We start from the raw sequence: 20,229 nt of genomic DNA, 5'->3' as shown, positions 1-20,229 counted from the left end.
ATTTTCCAGTGTATTAAGAACAAAGGTAAGCTCTCCTCCCACTTGCTCCAAGAATTTTCAAAGGTCCTCCACTGGTTGGTTCATTGATCACTGGGGCAGCTAGGTGGTGCAGTGGATAGAGCACCAGTGCAGGAGTCAGGAGGACCTCAGTTCAAATCTCACCTCAGATACTTGACACTCACTAGCTGTGTGACCTTGGGCAAGTCAGTTAACCCCAACTGCCTAATCCTGGGTCATCTCCATTCATTCTGATGAGTATATGTTCACTGTGACTGGAGAAGAAGTGAGGCTGGTGGGCTGCACAGCCCTCCCTCACTCAAAAAAAGGCAAGTGCAATCATGTTATTATTTCTCTGATGGCATGGTCTTCTTCAGCCATGAAGTATGAAGACACACATTGCTTCCTTTATCATCCTCATTCAATCACTTAATTTTGAACCTCTCCCTGTCTCCTTGCTCATTACCTACTGCCTACAAACATTCTCATGTCTTCCCCTCCCTCTTGGTCTTCTTCAGTAACAAAGGACGAACACACATTGATCATCAGGCAAAAAATGGGATATATACTTGCTGAGAATTTTGTAGGGTTCCACTGTGGGTAACAGTTGTTTGAGACTCTTTCCAGCTTTGGATTCTGTGATTTAGCTCCAGGTCACTTCAAAATAGGGTTCCATCGATGCAGCTCTTTTAAGTTACAGTTGGCCCAACTCTATAGGACCACAAAAAAGCATTCTGGACCATAAATCCAGCACAGTGAAATAGTGTAGATGCCCTAGTGGACTGGGGATGAGGGATGGTTTAAAAAGAAAGTTCAGAGCCTATGTCCTTGGGGAAATCTCTACCCGCTCTTTCTGCTTCCTCTAAACCTCTATAGTACTGTCTATACCACTCATTGGTCATTGATCATGTACTACCTTGTGACATTTTTAATATTGTGTTGAGCATTTAGACTTGGTCCTTAGCTAATTAAGGCCTGAGATTATTTTTACTCTTCCTAATATTTCTCAGTATCTAGGAAACAGGTGCTTAATTTGATTGCTACAAGAGATTTTTCTTTTTTTTAATCTAGTATAATAGGTCTACATTAAAACTCTGGTGCATTATGGCATGGAGATGATCCTGGGTTCCTGAAGCCTATGTCTCCTGACTTTAAGTCTAGGCAGATCCCATTGAGTTGGAGAGGTTTTGAGATGAGTCTGATGCCTATGGGCCAGCCTAGCCAAGTTCAAAGAGGCTGTTCAATATATATACAGCTGGCCACTAGGGAATAATTTTTTTTTATGGCTATTGCAATTCAAGAAATAACCTAAAGCTTGGGATGTGCATTGGTGGTGAAAACACCCACACTGATCAAATCATGGATCCTTCAAATATTGGAGAAGTATAGGACAGGTTTTCCACACTAGCTGGTTTTCACAACAGTGCTTTGCAAAAGCAAGTGTGCTAGTGCACACTTGACTTCAAACAACAGCTGTCTGGGTCTGAAAGAGACAGCAAGTTACTGAGCAAAAGACGGTTCAAGTGGGAGACTCAGAAGTCCATACCTTATGGAGAAGTCAATGGTCCAGCATCTATGACTTATGGTAATTCCTTGCATTGATGAAGGTTGTAACCAGTTTATGACTTAGACAATTTTTCCTCACCTGAAACTCCAAGATGTTGGATTATTTGCCCCTGTTCACAAAGCAGGTATCAAAGGATGGATTTGAACCCAGGCCTTCCAGACTCCAAGTCAAATACTCTAATACAACTTATGCCATGTTGCTTTTACACGTATGTTCACTTTTTTCAAAAAAGCTCTATGCATGAATTTCTGATGAGAACAGGTGGATAATACTCTTACAAGTTCTACTTGTTAGTTTTATGGAAATTAAATTAAAAATTGCTCCCATGGAACAATGTTCATTATCCACCACTGACTCATCTTTATGAAAACAGGATCATGTTTACAAGCCAGGGTTTCAAAAGACACTTGAAGTTCTGTTTAATTTGAAAGGATTAAGTATTCCAGGCACTCTACAAAAGTACATTTGGGGAGGGAGGGAAAGGGGGAAGAGACATGGGAACTGGGAAGGCTGGAATCATGAGGAACGCAAACCCACTACTGCTGCCATATGAAACTGTCTCCATAGAGTTATCCTCTGGGTGAACTGGCTCAAAGGCTCTGGAAGGTACGGAGACATAAACATCTGCTTTCCTGTAGGCCAAAGACTCTCTTTATAGGATCCTAGACCTGGAAAGAACCTTTGAAGTCACCTGACACATGCCCCTCATGTCTGAGAAGCCAGAGACCATAAGATGCAGCAGGATTAAAAAGCTAGTGGACTTGGATTAGGGAACCTGGCTTTGAGGACTGGGTTCTGTGACTACTCAGTGGTGTGGCCTTGACTTTGGGGCTGCTTTCTCATCTGCAAAATGAGGAGTTTTAAAGGCCTCTTCCAACTCTGATATCATCTTGTTGTTGATTAAATGATTGGTGGCCATGCCGCCTCTTCCTGGTATCAAAGTACTTCGTAGTTCTCCTATAAAGTGAGTGTGCACATACATACACACTCCCCTGTTACAGGTTTTAAAAGTGAGTGCTGTCTCTAAAGTTCTTCTCTTTCCCTCCCTCCCCACCCTCTACCCTAAATAAAATACACCTTGTTGCACAACAATTTTCATTTAGTACAAGCTAAGTTTTCTTGGCAATATGATTTAACATGTTTTAATGTTGTCTCTGCTATAAAAAAATGAAGAATTCCCCCTATGAAACATTTGGCTTCACATGTGTTAATGGACAATTAATGCTACTGTTAAGTATCTGGACTTTATAACCAGTGACAAAGCTTTGCAACAACTTGATTATAATAACCAACATGTGAATCATACTTTTTTTTTTTTACTTATCAACACACAATCTACAGCAAAACTTAAATACTAGACCTATAAAACCTAACTGGATTAGTTGGATCCATTGCAATATTTGTGCTTATTTGTCTCAGAAGATAGGCTACTTGCAAAAATACACATTTTTCTTTTGCATTTCCCCACCCCGTATTACACTGTAGAAGAAATACATTATTCAGTGCATTTCCTAAGAAATAAACTTCATTATAGTATATATCTCTCTATATATCTATGCCATAAAGAAAGAGCACAATGCAACTTTTAAGATTACCATTTAAAGAGAGGTAATAAACAAGAGCTGCAGACCCCCTCTCTAGCTGAGAAAGTCTAGCCATTTATCATAGACATTGTTAATTTGTGCCAAGTATGAGGATGAAATTCAGTGCACAGTAGTAGCTTTGGACAATTTAAGACACTTCCCCCACCCCCAATTCATCACTGACTAGCTATCTTGGGTCAGTAACTAGTAGCATTTCTATTTTTCTTGTGGTGGCACATGGACCACCACCAGATCAAAACATGAACCCTGTGAATTTATGTACCAATTAAGAAGTAACTGATTTACAGAGTGATTTCTATTCAGTGGTTTGCTTTCCCCATGAACTGATGCTAGATAAAACGGGAACAGATTTAAAATCACTGGGAGGAACTGAAAGTCACACACCTGAAAGATTTTCACAAGTGTTAAATACTAAAATGGTGTCCCCAGGGAGGCATGTGGGGCTCCCATTCTCTGCACCCATTTACGAAGGACAAAACATTCATCTGTCTGGGATGGGTTAAGAGCAGTCCTGATTGCAATAAGAGGATTGATCCTGCACTTTGTGGAGGATTAGACTGCCTTGACAAGTTTATGCAAAGTTAAGAAATCATCTGCCTTCACCCTCCCTTGAAATGTCTATCCTGTATATCTTTATCTCCCACATGCCATCTGGGAAATGGGAAAGAAATCCTACTGAGAGATGAGTTGCTAAAATGAGAAAAGGCCAGATTACCTTATCCTTCTTCCAGGAACATTCCTTAGGATAATAAGGGATTTGGATTCAGCTTTGAAATTCAAAGAGCTAGGGAGCAATTCAACCCACTGCTCTGCAGAGACCATTCCTCCCAGTGCCTAAATGGGGCCCAGCAGCACAATTGAGAGCAAGCTGGCTACTTTGGTAGGTAATCTTAACGTGCATTTCTACTTTTTCTTTCTGCAATACTGGAAACTTCAAGAATATAATCACACTGAAATTTATATTCTATATGCATGTGGTAGGTGTGTGTGTGTGTTAATATAGACATGAATGTGTATCTATGCTGATATACGATATGTATCTATCTAGGCAAATGGTAATTTGGTTCCCAAGTAACAGTCACCATATATTGGCAGGCTGGGACAGCACATGTGACCATTTAGTAAAACTAAAACCTGTGTAATTTGGATTTAAAACATTACAAAATGAGTAACTTTTAAGTTATTGCTTTTTGATTACATAGTAAATAAGATCCCATCATTCTGTCACAAGACATTTATGCAGAATGTTTAACAATTTTCCTTTTCAAGTAATAGTAAGATTTTGGACTCAGCAGTTCTACACATGACAGTAGATGCTCAAAGAACTTTTTGGGGTGGAATGGAGAAAGGAAGGGATTTGACTTTTAGCGATTTCATTTCATCCAAGAATTGATGCTGAGAGTTACTTAAAAGTCACCAAAAGCTGAGCTTCTCAACTACTTACTGCTCAGGAGGGCTTGGCAGGGCCTTGCCAAAGGTCTCAGCTTATGCTCATCCTTACCTGGAAAAGGTTTCTGTTTTACTAATGCAGCCTTGTTTGCATTAAGAACACTCTAAAAGGCTTAAAAGCAGTGTTGAATCTGGAACATTCTGGAGTCCTGGAAGGTCTCATTTTCTGTTGGGACATGACCTCTTTTCATGTATTTTGCCACAGAGCCACAGTCATATGGCAGGCAATCTTATTTCAGGCACTTTTTATACATGTTCATCTGGAATAAAAATCGGCATGAATCATTTCTGCATAATGGAAAGTGAATGTTTCCCATGCCAGAAGAGAGAACAAGATGCCACCTGGTCTGTAAAAAGCTGTTCTCCATCATGACATGATGGTGATTGTTCAGCCTGGAGACATCTTTGAGGTGCCTTTTTCAGCTTCAGTACAAAGATTTGAGACATAAAACCCAAACTACCCAGTTTCTACTTTAAAAAAATACAAAAAAGGTGAAAATGCACTAAAATGTATCAAATAAAATTTTCACCACTATCAAAATAAATAACATGATCCGACTCAATGGTCTATCTTTAAGCTCTTGGACGCAATGCAATGGAATGTCAAATGTAGAGTCTCCTAGAGACTAGCTGCTGGTAGGCAAGAGTATCTCGATATCTTTGCCATTGGCTACAACAGCATTGGCAGAGCAGCTACTGGAAAGGTCATCTGTGGTGCCTAAAGAGGCAGCCTGTGAAGGGGTTCTGGTTAGAGGAGTGGTAGGGGATGGCACTGGGGTGAGGCCAGGCTTTTTGGGAGGGATGGGTGGAGGGTTCCCTCTCTCAGCTCTGGGGATGGTAGGTGATTTGATCCCAGGAGACAGGGGGCTCAAAGGGCTGGAGACTTTCCCTGGAGTGGGTGAATGACTGGTATCACCTCTTGGGCTGGTGGTATTGGCCAGATTGCGATAGTCTGTGCCAAAGGGAGAGCTGTTGGGAGAAACAGGCTTAATGGGTCCTTGGCTGGTGAACCTGGAGAGCACTTGAGTGACTGTGTTTCGGGCCAGCTGCTTGGCAGCAGAGTTGTCCACAAGGGTGGGTGACAGATCTCTGGAGGGTGGGCTCTGAAGGCCACTGGTCTGTTGGTCTTGATCAGCTTGAGCCTGGAATTTGTGTCGAGCTGCATGGAACCGTTGGTTGATACCCACTTGGTAGGATGACTGGTAGCCGGGGCTGTTGGCTGCTGACCCCGCTAAGCGTTTAGTTAAGACTGGTGAAGAACAAGGGGAGGAGGTCAAAGAGGAGGCAGCAGTGCTGTTTGGAGACAGAGAGCTTCCTGTGGAGGGGAGGGAAGTGGCTAGTGGAGTGGGGGGCTCTGTCCCTATAGGAGACCCACCATTCTCTATTATATTGTCTTGGGCAGACCCAGATTTCTCTCGTGGTGGCATCAGACTTTCTGCCCCACTGCTTGGTAACAAATCCCTGCTGGTTTGCATTTCCATGTCACAATGACCATTGGTTTTTGCATATGATGACTGCGTGGATGGGGAAGGGCCAGGTGACCCAACAGCTGTTGCCTTGCTTGTGCTACTCCCAAGGGTTCTTTCTGCTTGAAGATTCTCGGTTTGGCAAAACACAGACACAAGCCAAGGGGAGTCAGTGGTGGTACCTCTGGATGCGGTCCCAGGTGTCCTTGGATGCTCACCAGCACTGCTGCTTGGTTGAGCAGCCTCCAGGTCCCTCACTGTCTTCCTCAAACTCTCCATTTCCTCCTTGAGAGTCTTGGTGCGGCTCTCCTCACGCTTCAGCTTAGCCCTCAGCTGCTCCCTCTCAATGTCAAACTCAGACAGCTGCTTCTCCACCTGGGCCTCCGTCTGCAGGCCCCGCCTCCGCTCTGCGGCCAGCTCTTCCTCCAGCTTGCTCACCCGGCTCTTCTCTTTCTCCAGTCTCAGGCTCAGCTCCCCTGCTTTCTGCCCCTCCTCAGCTGCCTTGCTGGTGGCTTTCTTGCACTCCATCACCAGCATGGAAGAAAGCTGCTTGTGGCGGGACCTCTCTTCCTCCAACTGGCTGGAGAGCTTCTTTTGCTCCTTTTCAAACTTTTTCACTTGAGACTTTTCAAATTCCAACTGGAAAAAATACCACCACACATCTTAATTAGAACAGGAAATGAAAGCAAATTGACAGCTTTCTTTGTAATTGGGGAATGAGATGATCAGCTCAATATTCTGATTTAGAGTTACCATAGAGTATGACTTTTCAAAATAATTAAAATACATTTACTAGGAAATAGAAATAGAATGTAATTTTTCTTCTAATGATTCAGAAGGCACTTCTAGATCTTGCACTGAGGGTCAACATTATGAGCATCAATTATCACTGTACTATAAATATTGAATAAATAAAGATTTCTGGCTACCTTGATCAATAAAGGGTATCCTCAAAATCTTAGTGCAATTTTAAGACTTACTATTCTTAAGACTTTAGGGCCATCCTGAAGAATAGTAAAGGCACAAGATCATATAAGTTAAAACTGGATGGGACCTTAGAGACCAATCATCTAGCCTAAGCATATCACTTTACAGATGAAGAAATGGAGGTGGACTAAATTGTCCAAGGTCACATGGGTCACAGTCCATTGCAGAGTGGATTTGATCTAAGTCTTCTGACTCCAATCCCTCCCCAAAGGCCAGATAATCAGTTTATATGATAATAATCACTCAATTTACATTGCTCTTCAATGCTTAGAAACCAGCCCCCCCCCCACTTAAAAGTATTTTATGTAAAGATAGTTTTCAACATTCATTTTTATAAGATTTTGAGTTCCAAATTTTTTTCCCTCCCTTTTTTCCTTCCTCCCTCCCTAAAACAGCAAACAACCCAATATAGGGTACACATGTACAATCATATTAAACATTTTCACAGTAGTTATGCTGTGAAATAAGAATCAGAACACAAAGGAAAAACCACAAGAAAGAAAAAACAAAAAAAGTTAAAATAGTTTGCTCTGATCTGCATTCAGATTCCACAGTTCTTCCTCTGGATGTGGACAGCATTTCCCATCATAAGTCCCTTGGAATTGTCTTAGATCCTTGCAATGCTGAGAAGAGCTAAGTCTATCATAGTTGGTCATCACACAGTATTGCTATTACTACGTACAACGTGCTCCTGGTTCTGCTCATTTCACTCAGCTTCAGTTCATGTAAGTCCTTCCAGGTTTTTCTGAAATCTGCCTGCTCATTATTTCTTATGGAACAACAGTATTCCATTACATTCATATAACATAACTTGTTCATAACTTGTTCGCGAACTGATGGGCATCCCCTCAATTTCCAATTCTTTGCTATCACAAAAAGAACTACTATAAATATTTTTGTACATGTAGGTCCTTTTCCCTTTTTTATGATTGCTTTGGGATATAGGTCTAGAAGTGGTATCACTGGATCAAAGAATATGCATAGTTTTATAGCCCTTTGGGCATAGTTCCAAATTGCTCTCCAGAATGGTTGGATCAGTTCACAATTCCACCAACAATGTATTTGTGTTCCAATTTTCCCACATCTTCTCCAACATTTATAATTTTCCTTATTTGTCATATTAGCCAATCTGATAGGTATGAGATGGTACCTTAGAATTGTTTTGTGTTTCTCTAATCAATAATTATTTAGACTATTTTTTCATATGAGCATAGATAGCTTTTATTTCTGCATCTGAAAACTGCCTCATCATATTCTTTGAACATTTATCATTTGGGGAATGACTTGTATTCTTATAAATTTGACTTAGTTCTCTCTACATTTTAGAAATGAGGCATTTATTAGTAAACACTGGCTATAAAAATAACTTTCCAGCTTTCTGCCTTCCTTCTAATTTTGGTGCATTGGTTTTGTTTGTGCAAAAAAATTTTCATTTCATACAATCAAAATTACTCATTTTGTATTTCACATTGTTCTCTATCTCTTGTTTGGTCATAAATTCTTCCCTTCTCCATAGATCTGACAGGCAAACTATTGCTTGCTCTCCTAATTTGCTTATGGCATCACCCTTTACATCTAAATCATGTACTCATTTTGACCTTATCTTGGTATAGGGTATGAGATATTGATCTGTGCTTAGTTTCCTTCACACTATTTTCCTGTTTTCCCAGTAGTTTTTGTCAAATAATGAGTTCTTAGCCCAGAAGCTGAGATCTTTGGGTTCTTCACATCAACCTACGAGGTATGTGGTGAAAATATTATTATCCCTTACAGATGAGGAAACTGAGGCTCAGAGAGGTTAGGTAATTTGCTCAAAGTCAGGCAGTTAGCAAGCGAGGAAGCTAAGACTCAAACTCAGTTCTTGTGACTCAGGTCATTATACAAAGTTACCTATAAAAGGGGAACAAAAGATTTAAGAGATAGTAATAAATGTATCAGCTCAAAAATAAGAAAATAGAAAGTGCACTTGACTTTGCGTATTAGTAGCAATATATAGTGCAAAGATCTCTGGATTCAGAGGACATGAATTCTAATCCTGCTACCTATGTGACCTTAAGGAAGTCACCTTACCCTCTTTAAACTTCAATCTCCTCATCAGTTAAAAAAAAAAAAAAGTGTGCGAGAGTTTTTTCTGGTAGACTTGGAATTTTGTAATAATGCAAAAACTTCTTATAAAAAAAAAAAATCCCAAAGGTGGTTCTCAAGGCAAAATGCCTTCCACGCTCAGAGAAAGAAATATGGAAGTCATTCACAAAATGTAGCAGATCATGTTTGTGTATGTGTATGTGTTTGTGTATCATGTTTTGATTTGTTATATGATTTTTTTCATTTATTTTAGTCTGACTACATAGCATGACTATAGTGAAAATATACTCAATAGGAAAGTATATGTAGAACCTATACAGAATTGTATGTAGTCGTGGGGAGGGAGGGGGGTAGTGGAGGGTAGGTGTGGGGGGGATAAAATCTCAATTGTATGGCAGTGATTGTTAAACATTAAAAAATAATTAAAAAAAAAAAGTCTAGACCAGATGATTTTAAGGTTTCTTCCAAATCTACCATTAACAAAATTATTTTTAACACAATTGTTACTATATCCCAACAGTCAAAGTATACTAAAAAACTGTGTGCAGCTGCTGGGGTTGGGGGAACTCAAAGGATGAAGATGAATTTGTTAAGCACCCAACTTGACATTCCAATAGTTCTGACATACCTGCTGAGTCAGTCGTTCTCGTTCCTTCTCCAACATGTATGTGACATCATCTCCTTCAGCTGTGTCTTGTGCATGTCTCTGTCTTTCTTCCTCAAGATCTAGGATCACCTTCCAAGTACAAAAAAATCACAACCAAGTCATCTCTAAATATCAAAATGCATCATAATTTCTTATCATTTAATTAAGTGGTCATACGAGATAAAATTAAAGGCTATACGTCACATAATATTAGTTAAATATCAGTTAAAGATCATCAAAGATCATCCAATTTAACCCACATCTGACCAATAAGCCCTTTTTACTACATAGCTAACAAATGATCTTCCAGCATTTGCTTGAAAACCTCCAGTGAGAAAGGGCCCCTTTTCACATGATAACCTCTGAAATATTTGAAGACAGCTATCATGTCCTCCATGATTCTTTTCTTTTTCAAGTGAAACATTAGTTTGTCCATAACTTTCTTAAAATGTGGTGACTGGGACAAAAGATAATACTTCAGATGGGGGCTGACCAGGGCAGAATTAAGTGGAGCTCTCACTTCCTTGGTATGAGTATGAAGTCTTAATGTAATATCAGCATTTATAGCTGCCATATCAGACTGCTGACTCACATTGAGCTTGCAATCCACTAAAACCCACAGATCTTTTTCAGGTGAATTGCTGTTTAGTCATGTCTTTCTCTTCTTATATTTGTCAAGTTAATTTTTTTTTTGTATTTATTACTACTAAATTTCATCTTACTAGATTCAGTTCAATTTTCTAGCCAATCAAAAAAAATTTTTTTTGGCATTGTCATCTAGTAGGATAGCAATTCCTGCCAACTTTGTTTCATCTGAAAAATGAGAAAGTATGCCATCTATATTCCTTCATTCCCCTTGGGGCTCTTCTCCTGAATCTCCAGACTTCTTTTTCTATCCCTCCCCACAATGGAAGATCTCGCCACCCTGGTATCCCCTTTCTCTTATTTGTCAGTTCTTCCCAGAACCAGCATGTTTACTCTTTCATCCTGCTCTCTAGGCTTCTTTCTTCAACACAACCTCACACAGCACCTTGTCCTCCATGCCTTGTCTGCTTTCTTTTGTAACGTTTTCACCTGTTAGAATATAACCTCCTTGTGGCCAGGGGTCATCTTTCTTTTTGCTTGTATTTGTATTCCCAGCACTTAACATTGTTGATGGCACATAATAAGTGCTTGTTGACTTGACTCTGTTTTTATAGAAGTCACAGATAAAAATATTAAACAGCACCGGACCATGCCTAAGTCCCTTTCTAGCTCAACAAACATTAATTAAGAATCAACTTTATGCAAGACACTGTATTATGCCATGGGGATACAAGACAAAGATGACAGGGCTCACCCTCAACGACCTTAAGTTTCACAACAGATTTCCTTCTAAGGTGACACTGAACTGTTATGACTACTCTATGGGTGCAGACATCAGCCAGTCAACCAGTTCTGAAATCCAATTCACCATTACCATTGTCTAGCCTAAATATATCTAAGCATACAAGAACAGGAAGACTGGCTTTGTAAATTCTTTGCTAAAATCCTGGCAAACTCTATCAACAGCATTCTTTTGATCTAGGAATGTAGGAACACTGTCAAAAAAGGAAATGATGTTAGTCTGGCTGGTATGAACTACAGTTGATGAAACTGTGCTGATCTTTGCCATCACTTCCTTTTTGGAGCACCCCTTTAAAAAAAACCTTCTAGAATTTTGCCAGATAATGAAGCTATGTCTACAGTTCTTTAGTTTGCAGCCTCTATTCCATTCTTTCTTTTGAAAAGGGAGGCATCTGCCCTTCTCCAGTCCTGTGCACCTCTTTGGTTCCATGATTTTTCAAATACCATTGATTGTGGCTCAAAAATCACACCTGGCAGTTCTGAAGACACTTGAGGGAGAGTTAATTTGAGCTTGTGACTTGAACTCTTTAAGGTGATCTCTTACTATCTTCCTACTTATCATGATTATCAACTCCCTACCGGCTATCATTGTTTTATCCTTTCTAGTTGAAAGATCAACCTCCTTGACTAAAAATAAAAAAAGTAAAATATGTGTTCAGTAGTTCTGCCTTCTCTCCATCATGTTTTCCTTGTTTAATCCAGTGACCCTATCTTTACTTTGATAAAATCTTTTTATAGTCCTTCAATGTAGATATATTTTAAAATCCAAATTGGCTGAGGAATTCCCTGTATATCCACATTGGTCTTCTTAGATAACTTCTCCTTTTCTTCAATGAATTGTTTCCCTTTGCATAATAAGAATTTCATTCTGGAAGGCTGTTTGTCTTTCCTCTGATGACTTTCACCCCAGAATTTCTGTCCATAGAAATCCTAACTTTCTTTCATCTGAACCCTTTGACACTGGATGTTCCTAAATTCACAGTGCATGTCAAATTCAACATACTTAGTTTTCCCATTCTTTTCCATAAAACATTCTGAAACACAGCAGTTATATCTTTTCAAGAATGCTTACCTCAAAACCTTGGTTATTCCTGTGAAGGCTGGGCTAGATGTTGGAAATGAGACCCTGCCTTGAGCTTGGGATCTGAGCCACACTGCTGCTTCTGCTGACTTCTGAACTTCCTTCCTTCTCTTGTACTTAGCCCAAGGCCTCCCTCTCTGGGGGATGCCATTTCCTGCACAGGTCCCTTTCTCATTCCTCACTGGATCTGTGATATGGAACTGAGTGGTAGGCAAGAAGGCTGCTAGTTTGTCCCTGAACCTGTTGTGGTGCCCCAGTATAAGTCTGGGACCTCCTGTTGCCCTGATGCACAGCCTTCCCGGGCATCACAGTATACAACTCACCTACCCTGACTCATCCTTAGTGCCAACAGACTTCCCTTCTAGACTAGACAAAGGACTTCTCTGGATTTCCTTATCAGGATTTCATCTGGTATATTTTTTCAATATGTCCAGAGGAGTTTGTGGAGGGGAACTCACTACATTGCTTTCCAACACTCTACTATTTTTGTTTTGTCCCCAACTTCTTTTTCTTAATGGGTAGAAAGTCTCCAGGTATCTGATTTTATTTTAATCCTAAATATGAAAGAATAGCATTGAGTCAGGCCTAGGGCCTACTACAGTGGGATTTGGAAAATTGTACAGAATGTCAGACTTTTAAATATCAGTTTTGCTTAACTTTTTTTTCTTCTTAAAAAATCTTAATTATAAGGGATGGCTTCTCTGAGAAGGAATGGAGGGGAGGGATACAGTGAGAAATGGAGATGATGTAAAAACAAAAGATGTCCATAAGGATTTCGTTTTAAAAATCAGTGTCACAGGCTCCAACAAAATTATAAAGGAGAATGAAAGTTTAAGGAGACATCTAGATTTTACTGTATGATGGTCTGAACAGAGAGGGATCCTTTCCATGGCCTGAAGTGTCCAGCAGGAACACAGTCAATGTTTCTGATGCCTAAGTCTTGTCATGCCATCTGTCTTCACATTTTGTACCACCCATCCTGTTTTCTTGACACTTTTCTTTACTAACAGTTTTCCTGAGTGGGGAATAAAAATTCCTTGAGTGTGGCTCCAAGGAGAGCTTAAAGATTAACACAGCTGCTTAGGAGGCTGTACTATTACTTAAGGGCAGTTGAAAGAGCTTAAGTTCTTCCACTTAACAGAGCTTAATATATGCCTTGAGATTTCAAGTGTCCTTTAAAAACCAGATTTAACACACTTGCACGTCTTACAATGAAATACGATATTATGAAATTTGGTATTGTTTCCCCCTCCTGCCCCATGTTTGAACGCACACACCCACACCCACACACACCCATACAGCAGTAGCAAATCTTTCTGGGGCCACTTCCTTGAATATATGTGTCAGTCTCTGGAGCTACTTGTTTTCCTTGGTTGTCAAGTGAAGATGATACCATTTATGGTGCCTTCCTCCCAGGGTGAGATGAAGGTCTTATTACATAAATAAATAAAAACACTCAGAAAAGCATAAAGCACCACACAAATTCAGCCCCAGAACCACCAGCCATTATGAAGCCTTCATGTTTTCAGGTGTTTTTTAATTGGACCTCACACCTAGACTCAAGTGAGGAGGATGAAGACCAGCCTGGGTAAGAAGATGTGTGGCAGTTAAGGGGTTTAATTCAGAGACCATCATTGAGACCTTGGGATTCCTGGGCTTTGAGTCACTAAAGTGGTTTCTCCAGGTCCAATGGGCTCCCAATGAATGCCCGATGCCTTCCTCTGTGTTGGCCCAAAGCCAGAATGATACTGAGGAAATGCCGACTCCTGCCAGTGCCTCATACAGGCCAACTCTGAGCAGCCAATGACAACAGATGGGGAGTCAACCCACAGGCACCAAGATTCCAATGGGATGAGGTCAGGCAAAGCACAGGTCTGCTTTCATGGCTAGCAGTCTATATGACTTGGGAGAAAAAGTCATTTCTAACAGGCTGGAATTGCCCTAGGGTAATCATTACTATAGGTACTGTTTATGGTCTTATAAGCAGAAAAAGGTAATGAAATTCAAAATAGGGAATAAATGAAAATAATCTATGAAGGAATATGTGTGTGCACACATATGTTTATATTTAGGTGACTATATACATGGACTTTATTGGCCACAACTTTCCCCAAATATCTGTTAAGCATACAGAGTTATCATTTAAGTAAGCAAACAAAGAACACCCCGTTCACTTCCAAACTCCGTTCAGTCCCAATGTGCTGCCAAAGTCCAGAGTGCACCAAGAGCTGAACAAACAGTATTCTGGAGTGGTGTCACAAGAAGGAATGATATCAGAATGTACAGACTCAGCACACTCCTGAATTTCACATTTGGAATAAGAATCCTTGCACCCCCAACTACGGCTCATTAACAGATTTCAGGTAGTCCTTAAATTTGGATGAGAAAAAAAATTACACCTTTATTTACACTAATCTCCAACTGCAATTTAGGATTTCCTTCAATTATGAAGGTAAGACAACAAATGTTATTCTAAGAAGGGATCTATAGTCTTCACCAAACTGCCAAAGGGTCTATGACACAAAGGAGGTTATGAACCCCTGCTCTAGGTAAACTGAAATTCTTCCAGTCACTTCTAAGGATCAAGTTGCCGCAAAAAAAAAAAGAATGGGTCCTGGCCTGGATTTTGACACCACCAGCTAAACCGAGGGGACCTACCTTTCGGTGCCGACTTTCTGCAGCAGCCAGCTGAGATAGCATCCGCTCTTGCATGTTTCTGCACTGCTTCATCACTGCCTTAAGAACAGACAGGGGGTGGGGGCTGACAGGTTGCTTATCTCCATGATTTTCCTCCTTGAGTGTTTCAAAGTCTCTCTGTAGAGCCATTAAAGGATCACTGATGTTATATTTTCCATAGCGTTCTTCAATGAAAGTGTCTCTATGTTGGGCCTGAGAGAAAAACAGAAAACACGTACACATAAAATCATCAAATATTTGCTTAATAACATAAAGCAATAATAATCCAGTTTAAGGTGGAGGTTAGATAGCTTGGAATTATACAAAAAAGTAGATGCTATGGAACTGTTTATTAAGAATCAGATCAGGCTATTTAAATAGACACAAGACTGAACCTGGGATTGAATACAGACTTGGCTCCTTCCTCTCCATATGGCTTTGGGCACAACTCTTCTCCCTGAGCCTCAGTTTCCTTATCTGTAAAATGGAAATAACACACAAGTAGCCTATCTTACACAGGTGCTATGAGGAAAGTGCTTTGTTAACTGTGGAAAGCTGTAAAAACAGGTGCTATTATCCATGAATATAATGGCCAATTCTGGGTTCAAATCCCAGCTCTCTTCTGTTTCCTGCTTGTGACCTGGGCTAATCATTGGATGTCTTTGGGACTTAATTTCTTCATTTGCAAAATGTTGGGAGATTACTCTCAATGGCCTCTCTTAGGACACTTGGGGTCTGTTCTGCCTTACAATTACTTGTATACTTGTGCCTAGTAACTGGCACATAGTAGGAATGTAATAAGCGTTTGGTGAACTGAATTCTCATTTTTACTAGGGACACTGGTTTTTACTCCTATCATTCTATTTTCTTTTCTGCTCAGCAGGATGACTTTCAGAGTAGACACTTTTCTTTATACATATGTATATATCTATATATTTTTAAATGAACTGAATTCACATGGATGAAATGCACTAAGAACTAAACAGAACCAAGAAAACTAAATTATTTTCAAATTATAACACCATATGATTAAAAAGCAACAATATCTTTTTTAAATTTTAAAATATTTATTTTCAGTTTTCTACAATCACTTCCATTTATCTTAGATTTTTTCCCCTCCCTCCCTCTTCTCTCTCCCTTCCTCTCCAAGATGGTGTGCAATCTTATATAGGTTCTACACATACATTCCTATTAAATACCTTTTCACCTTAGTCATGTTGCATAGAAGAATTAAAATAAATGAGAGAAACCATAAAAAACAAAACATAACAAAAGAGAAAATGGTCTGCTTCATATTGTGATCCAATTCCATAGTTCTTTCTCTGGATGTGGAAGGCGTTTTACCTCAAGAGTTCACTGGGAATTTTTTAGGTCCTTGCATTGCTGTGAAGGACTAAATCTACCAGAAAAATTCCTTGCTCACTGTGGTTGAGCAACAATAATTTCTTAAGGTATTTTATAAAAAGCACGAAAAAGTTAACAATATAAGTTATGGAAACACAAAAATCACAGTAAGCTTTGCTATAGAAGGGAGATGTTGAATTATAAAAATTCTCATCATTTATCCATTTCTTTAATTATTTCAGCAGAACTTACCCTATCTTTAACCGTTGCCCACAAACAGGAAACTATTTGTAAGTAAGGGAAATTCACAACTAAATAGCGATGGAGATGAGATTTTAAAAATGAAAAACAACCCCTTCTTCCTTGCTCCCCCTGCCCCCACCAGTAAAACAAACATGGCATTTATTTCTTTCGATGGATTCACAATTACTTTTGTAGCCCCATATACTTGAAGAACAAGCGCATTTATATGGTAATGGCAGAGAGACCGCTACCAGAATATTGCCTATAACTTTCCTTGCATCAAAAGGGAGGCAGCTCCTTTAAATGAATCTACTTTGTGACACTTATAAGGTCGACCGACTATGCTGGACTCAAGGACCTGCCTTCCTTTCCCCAAAGAGCTAATCAAAATCAGCACCTTTAAGTTCCCAAAGAGGTTCGCTCCAGTGAAATGGAGACCTGGAACCCACCTCTTCTTAAGGGATCCTATCCTGCTTTTGGAAGGTGCTAATTTTTAGGAAGGCTTTTTTTAAAAATCAAGTTTAAATCTATTTCTCTGCAACCTTGAGCCACTGCTACTAGTTTTGCCCTCTGGAAGCAAACTGAACATTTTTAACCTTTCTTCCACAGGACAGGTCTCTGACTACTGAAGGTAGTGACATCCACTCTAAGTCTTCTCCATGCTAAACAGGCTCAGTTCCTTCAACTGATCCTGCTATGACAAGTTTTTCAGTCTCCCCATCATCTTGGAAACCCTGTTCTAGATAAGCTCCTGCTGGCCTATATATTTCCCCAAACGGGATGCCTGTAAACTGTACATTGTAGTCCAGGATGACTTGACCTGAGCATAAAGAAGAATTATTACCTCCCTCATAATGTAAAGTATGTTTCTCTTAATATAGCCTAGGACAGCATCATCTCTTCTGGCTGACATGCTGCTCATGTGTAATTAGTTTGCTATAGTACAGTAAAAATCAATTAGGAGGTTAAGAGTCACAGTGAAAAATTGGCCTGACCAAATCTTGGTCTCAGGGATGATTTAATTCCATTCCATAATTTGTGATGATGCCAATCATGTAATCTTTAGAATAGCTAAATAGAACTCGGGAATTCTGACTTCCATCTCTGACTTTGCTACGTGCTTATATGATCATGTTGACTATGTTATTAGAAATCTTTGGACAATATGATTATCTTACTCATGCTCTTTCTTCTACTAGAGATTTGGAGAATGGAATGTTAATGATCATCTATTTTATTTTAATTTAACTAGGTATATTTTTAGAGGGAGAGAAAATGGATCCTGGTGCTACAAAGTGCAAGATAGGATACCTCTTTTCTAGCTCTAAATTACACAGCAAGCTTCACCAATAATCTACAATCAGAGGTGAAAGGGAGGGTTGACAAAGAAACAAACACACATACATGGTATGGGGGAGAAAAAGAGACAGACATACAGATACATATACACAGCCACACCCTCCTGAATTAGCTACCAAGACTCTAAGCAACACAAGAACTTGATCTGAAGAGTTAACTCTTTTATTCCATAGTTTGCTTATTGGTCACCGGGCTTCTTATTTTTCACCAGCATTATCTCTGCTCTTTTGAACAGAGGTACAAAAATATTAGATTGGTAACCCATAAAGGGACAAATGTAAGCTTGCAAGCACATAAACTGCCCAAGGTGACTAGGTGTCTTCTGAAGCAGAAGGAAGGCCATCTTTTCAATTGTGTCACGTTTTCTGACTCATAGGGAATTTTCCTTGAAAGAAGTGGTACTGAAAGCAATCTTAATTCTAAGAATTATATTCACTTTGATTCTTTGATGAGTCAAAGATTTAAGGCTGAAGGGCTGTTAATGATGACCTAGTTCAATGGCTTCATTTTACAGATGAAGAAACTAAGGTCCAGTGCACAGTAGGTAGGACAAGGATTTTAATGCAATCCCTGACTCTAAAGCAAAGCAACACTCTTTCCATTTTGCTTTGTAAGCATGTCTTCCCAAAGTGCAGATCACTTCCTGCTTATGTCTCCTCATCTCGCAGAACTTCTCTCCATGTCTTCCTACAGAGCACAAAGGGCTGTTCCTTGGTTATCATTTGCTCTCAAAATCTCAGAGAGGGGTTAGTAAAAATTAAGGGTCCCCTCCATGGCCATGAGGAAGTACTGCAGATAGGAAGGAAATTATACAAAAAGAAGAATCAACCAACTCATTTTCCCAACCAGAGAAAAAGTTATTCCTCGTCTCTTTTTTGGGATACCACGCTGGGATGAACAGGCATGGATATGCTAATTTGCTGGGAAATCTTGGGTTTTCTTCAGAGCAGGATATCTGATGCTGGATCCACAGAGAAGCTGTCTCTTAGCTATGAGTGTATCTAATTTCTAATCTTAAATAATGTAACTTCTTTAAAAATTAACACTGTGATTATTTTGCATAATTTAATAAGTATCATAGAGTTACCAGTAATATATGAAGAAAAGCTTCTCTGGCAAGATCTCAGTTGTTAGGTTGTCTGTTTTCTCTTAAAGTACTTGCACAAGTAATAAATAGATCATTACGCAGTAATTACAAGTTACATGAAATTGGTGGCTTTGCATATAAATGAAAAAAAAAAAACCTATGGAAAGAATCTAAAAAATATGTATAGGATTTTTATCCATAGGGTTTCATCCCACAAAGAACTCAATCATTTTGAGTATACCTTCAAATGCATTCAAGACAAGAAAGGTGAAGTCAAAACACACTGGATTAGATAATAATATGAGTGTTGGGATTTTTTTTGGATAATTTATAAACCAGACAGATCATTTACAGAGCAAAAATAAGTTAAGCCAGTTGGAAATGATCAGTTTAACAGCAGCACATGGTCATAGTCTTGACAAGGAAGTATAATAAATATAGTGGGAAGAACTCTGTATTATGACTGTATTATAAAGTCCTACCTCTATCATCTACTGGTTTTTGATTCTGGATAAGTGACTTCACAGATCTGACCTTCAATATTCTCATTTGTTTAAAAGAAATTATTATAGTATTTAATTATCTAGGATCCTTTCTTTCTAGCTCTTACATTCTGTAAAATGGGGATAATAATACTTAGCTCATACAGTTGCCATGAAGATCAAATGAGACAATAAATTTAAAGTACACTGCCAAGCTAAAACGTCTTCTACAAATGTTAGCTAATATTATTTCATGATTACGCTACCCACTATCACCACTATCATCTCAGGTCCAATTTAAGAGAAAGCACAAGAACTTATACTTGACTTCAAACTTTAAGTTTTAATATTTTGATGACATTTTTAGCTTTTTCATCAATAGGACATATTTTCAATAGCCTCGGATTTTTTTCCCACTATTTTTGTAATGAAGCTAAACTAGGTAATTTCTTGCTGTGTTATTATATATACTTTTCACCTCAATGCTGATTTAAAATAAAGCTGAACAGGAAATACATAACTTGTCAAAAAACACAGTAACCCTTAAAAATAAGTGGCTGGTTAGAGAATTTCAATGAGAACGGGTATTACCATGGCAGACAACACACACTAATCTTCTATTACTCATTTCTGTTACTGTTATGAACTGAATGAAACACACCACTGAAGAGAGCTTTAGCAAAAGTCGTTATACAGTCCACCCAATATTATATAAATTCCGCATCTGGAATGCCAGTTTTCTAGCACTACGTTTCAAGATTGCAACTACT

At 39.1% G+C, this 20,229-nt stretch overlaps 1 protein-coding gene across 3 annotated transcripts in view; it reads right to left on the bottom strand.

The window, feature by feature from the left end:
- Positions 1-2,656: 2,656 nt before the first annotated feature.
- The window catches only part of CTTNBP2NL (CTTNBP2 N-terminal like), a 75,201-nt gene continuing 57,628 nt past the window's right edge, over positions 2,657-20,229 (bottom strand). For all 3 annotated transcript variants that reach the window (XM_072644354.1, XM_072644352.1, XM_072644353.1), the window contains 3 exons: positions 14,927-15,157; positions 9,784-9,891; positions 2,657-6,722 (listed from right to left, as the gene is read on the bottom strand). In XM_072644354.1, the coding sequence (XP_072500455.1) occupies positions 5,244-6,722; positions 9,784-9,891; positions 14,927-15,157 (1,818 nt within the window). In that variant the 3' untranslated portion in view covers positions 2,657-5,243. The remainder of the gene's footprint in view (positions 6,723-9,783; positions 9,892-14,926; positions 15,158-20,229) is intronic.

The sequence above is a fragment of the Notamacropus eugenii genome, chromosome 2 (genome assembly GCF_028372415.1).
Source record: "Notamacropus eugenii isolate mMacEug1 chromosome 2, mMacEug1.pri_v2, whole genome shotgun sequence".
Lineage (NCBI taxonomy): Eukaryota > Metazoa > Chordata > Mammalia > Diprotodontia > Macropodidae > Notamacropus > Notamacropus eugenii.
The sequence above is the reverse complement of the archived record's forward strand: the minus strand, read 5'-3'. Positions and strand labels throughout refer to the sequence as shown.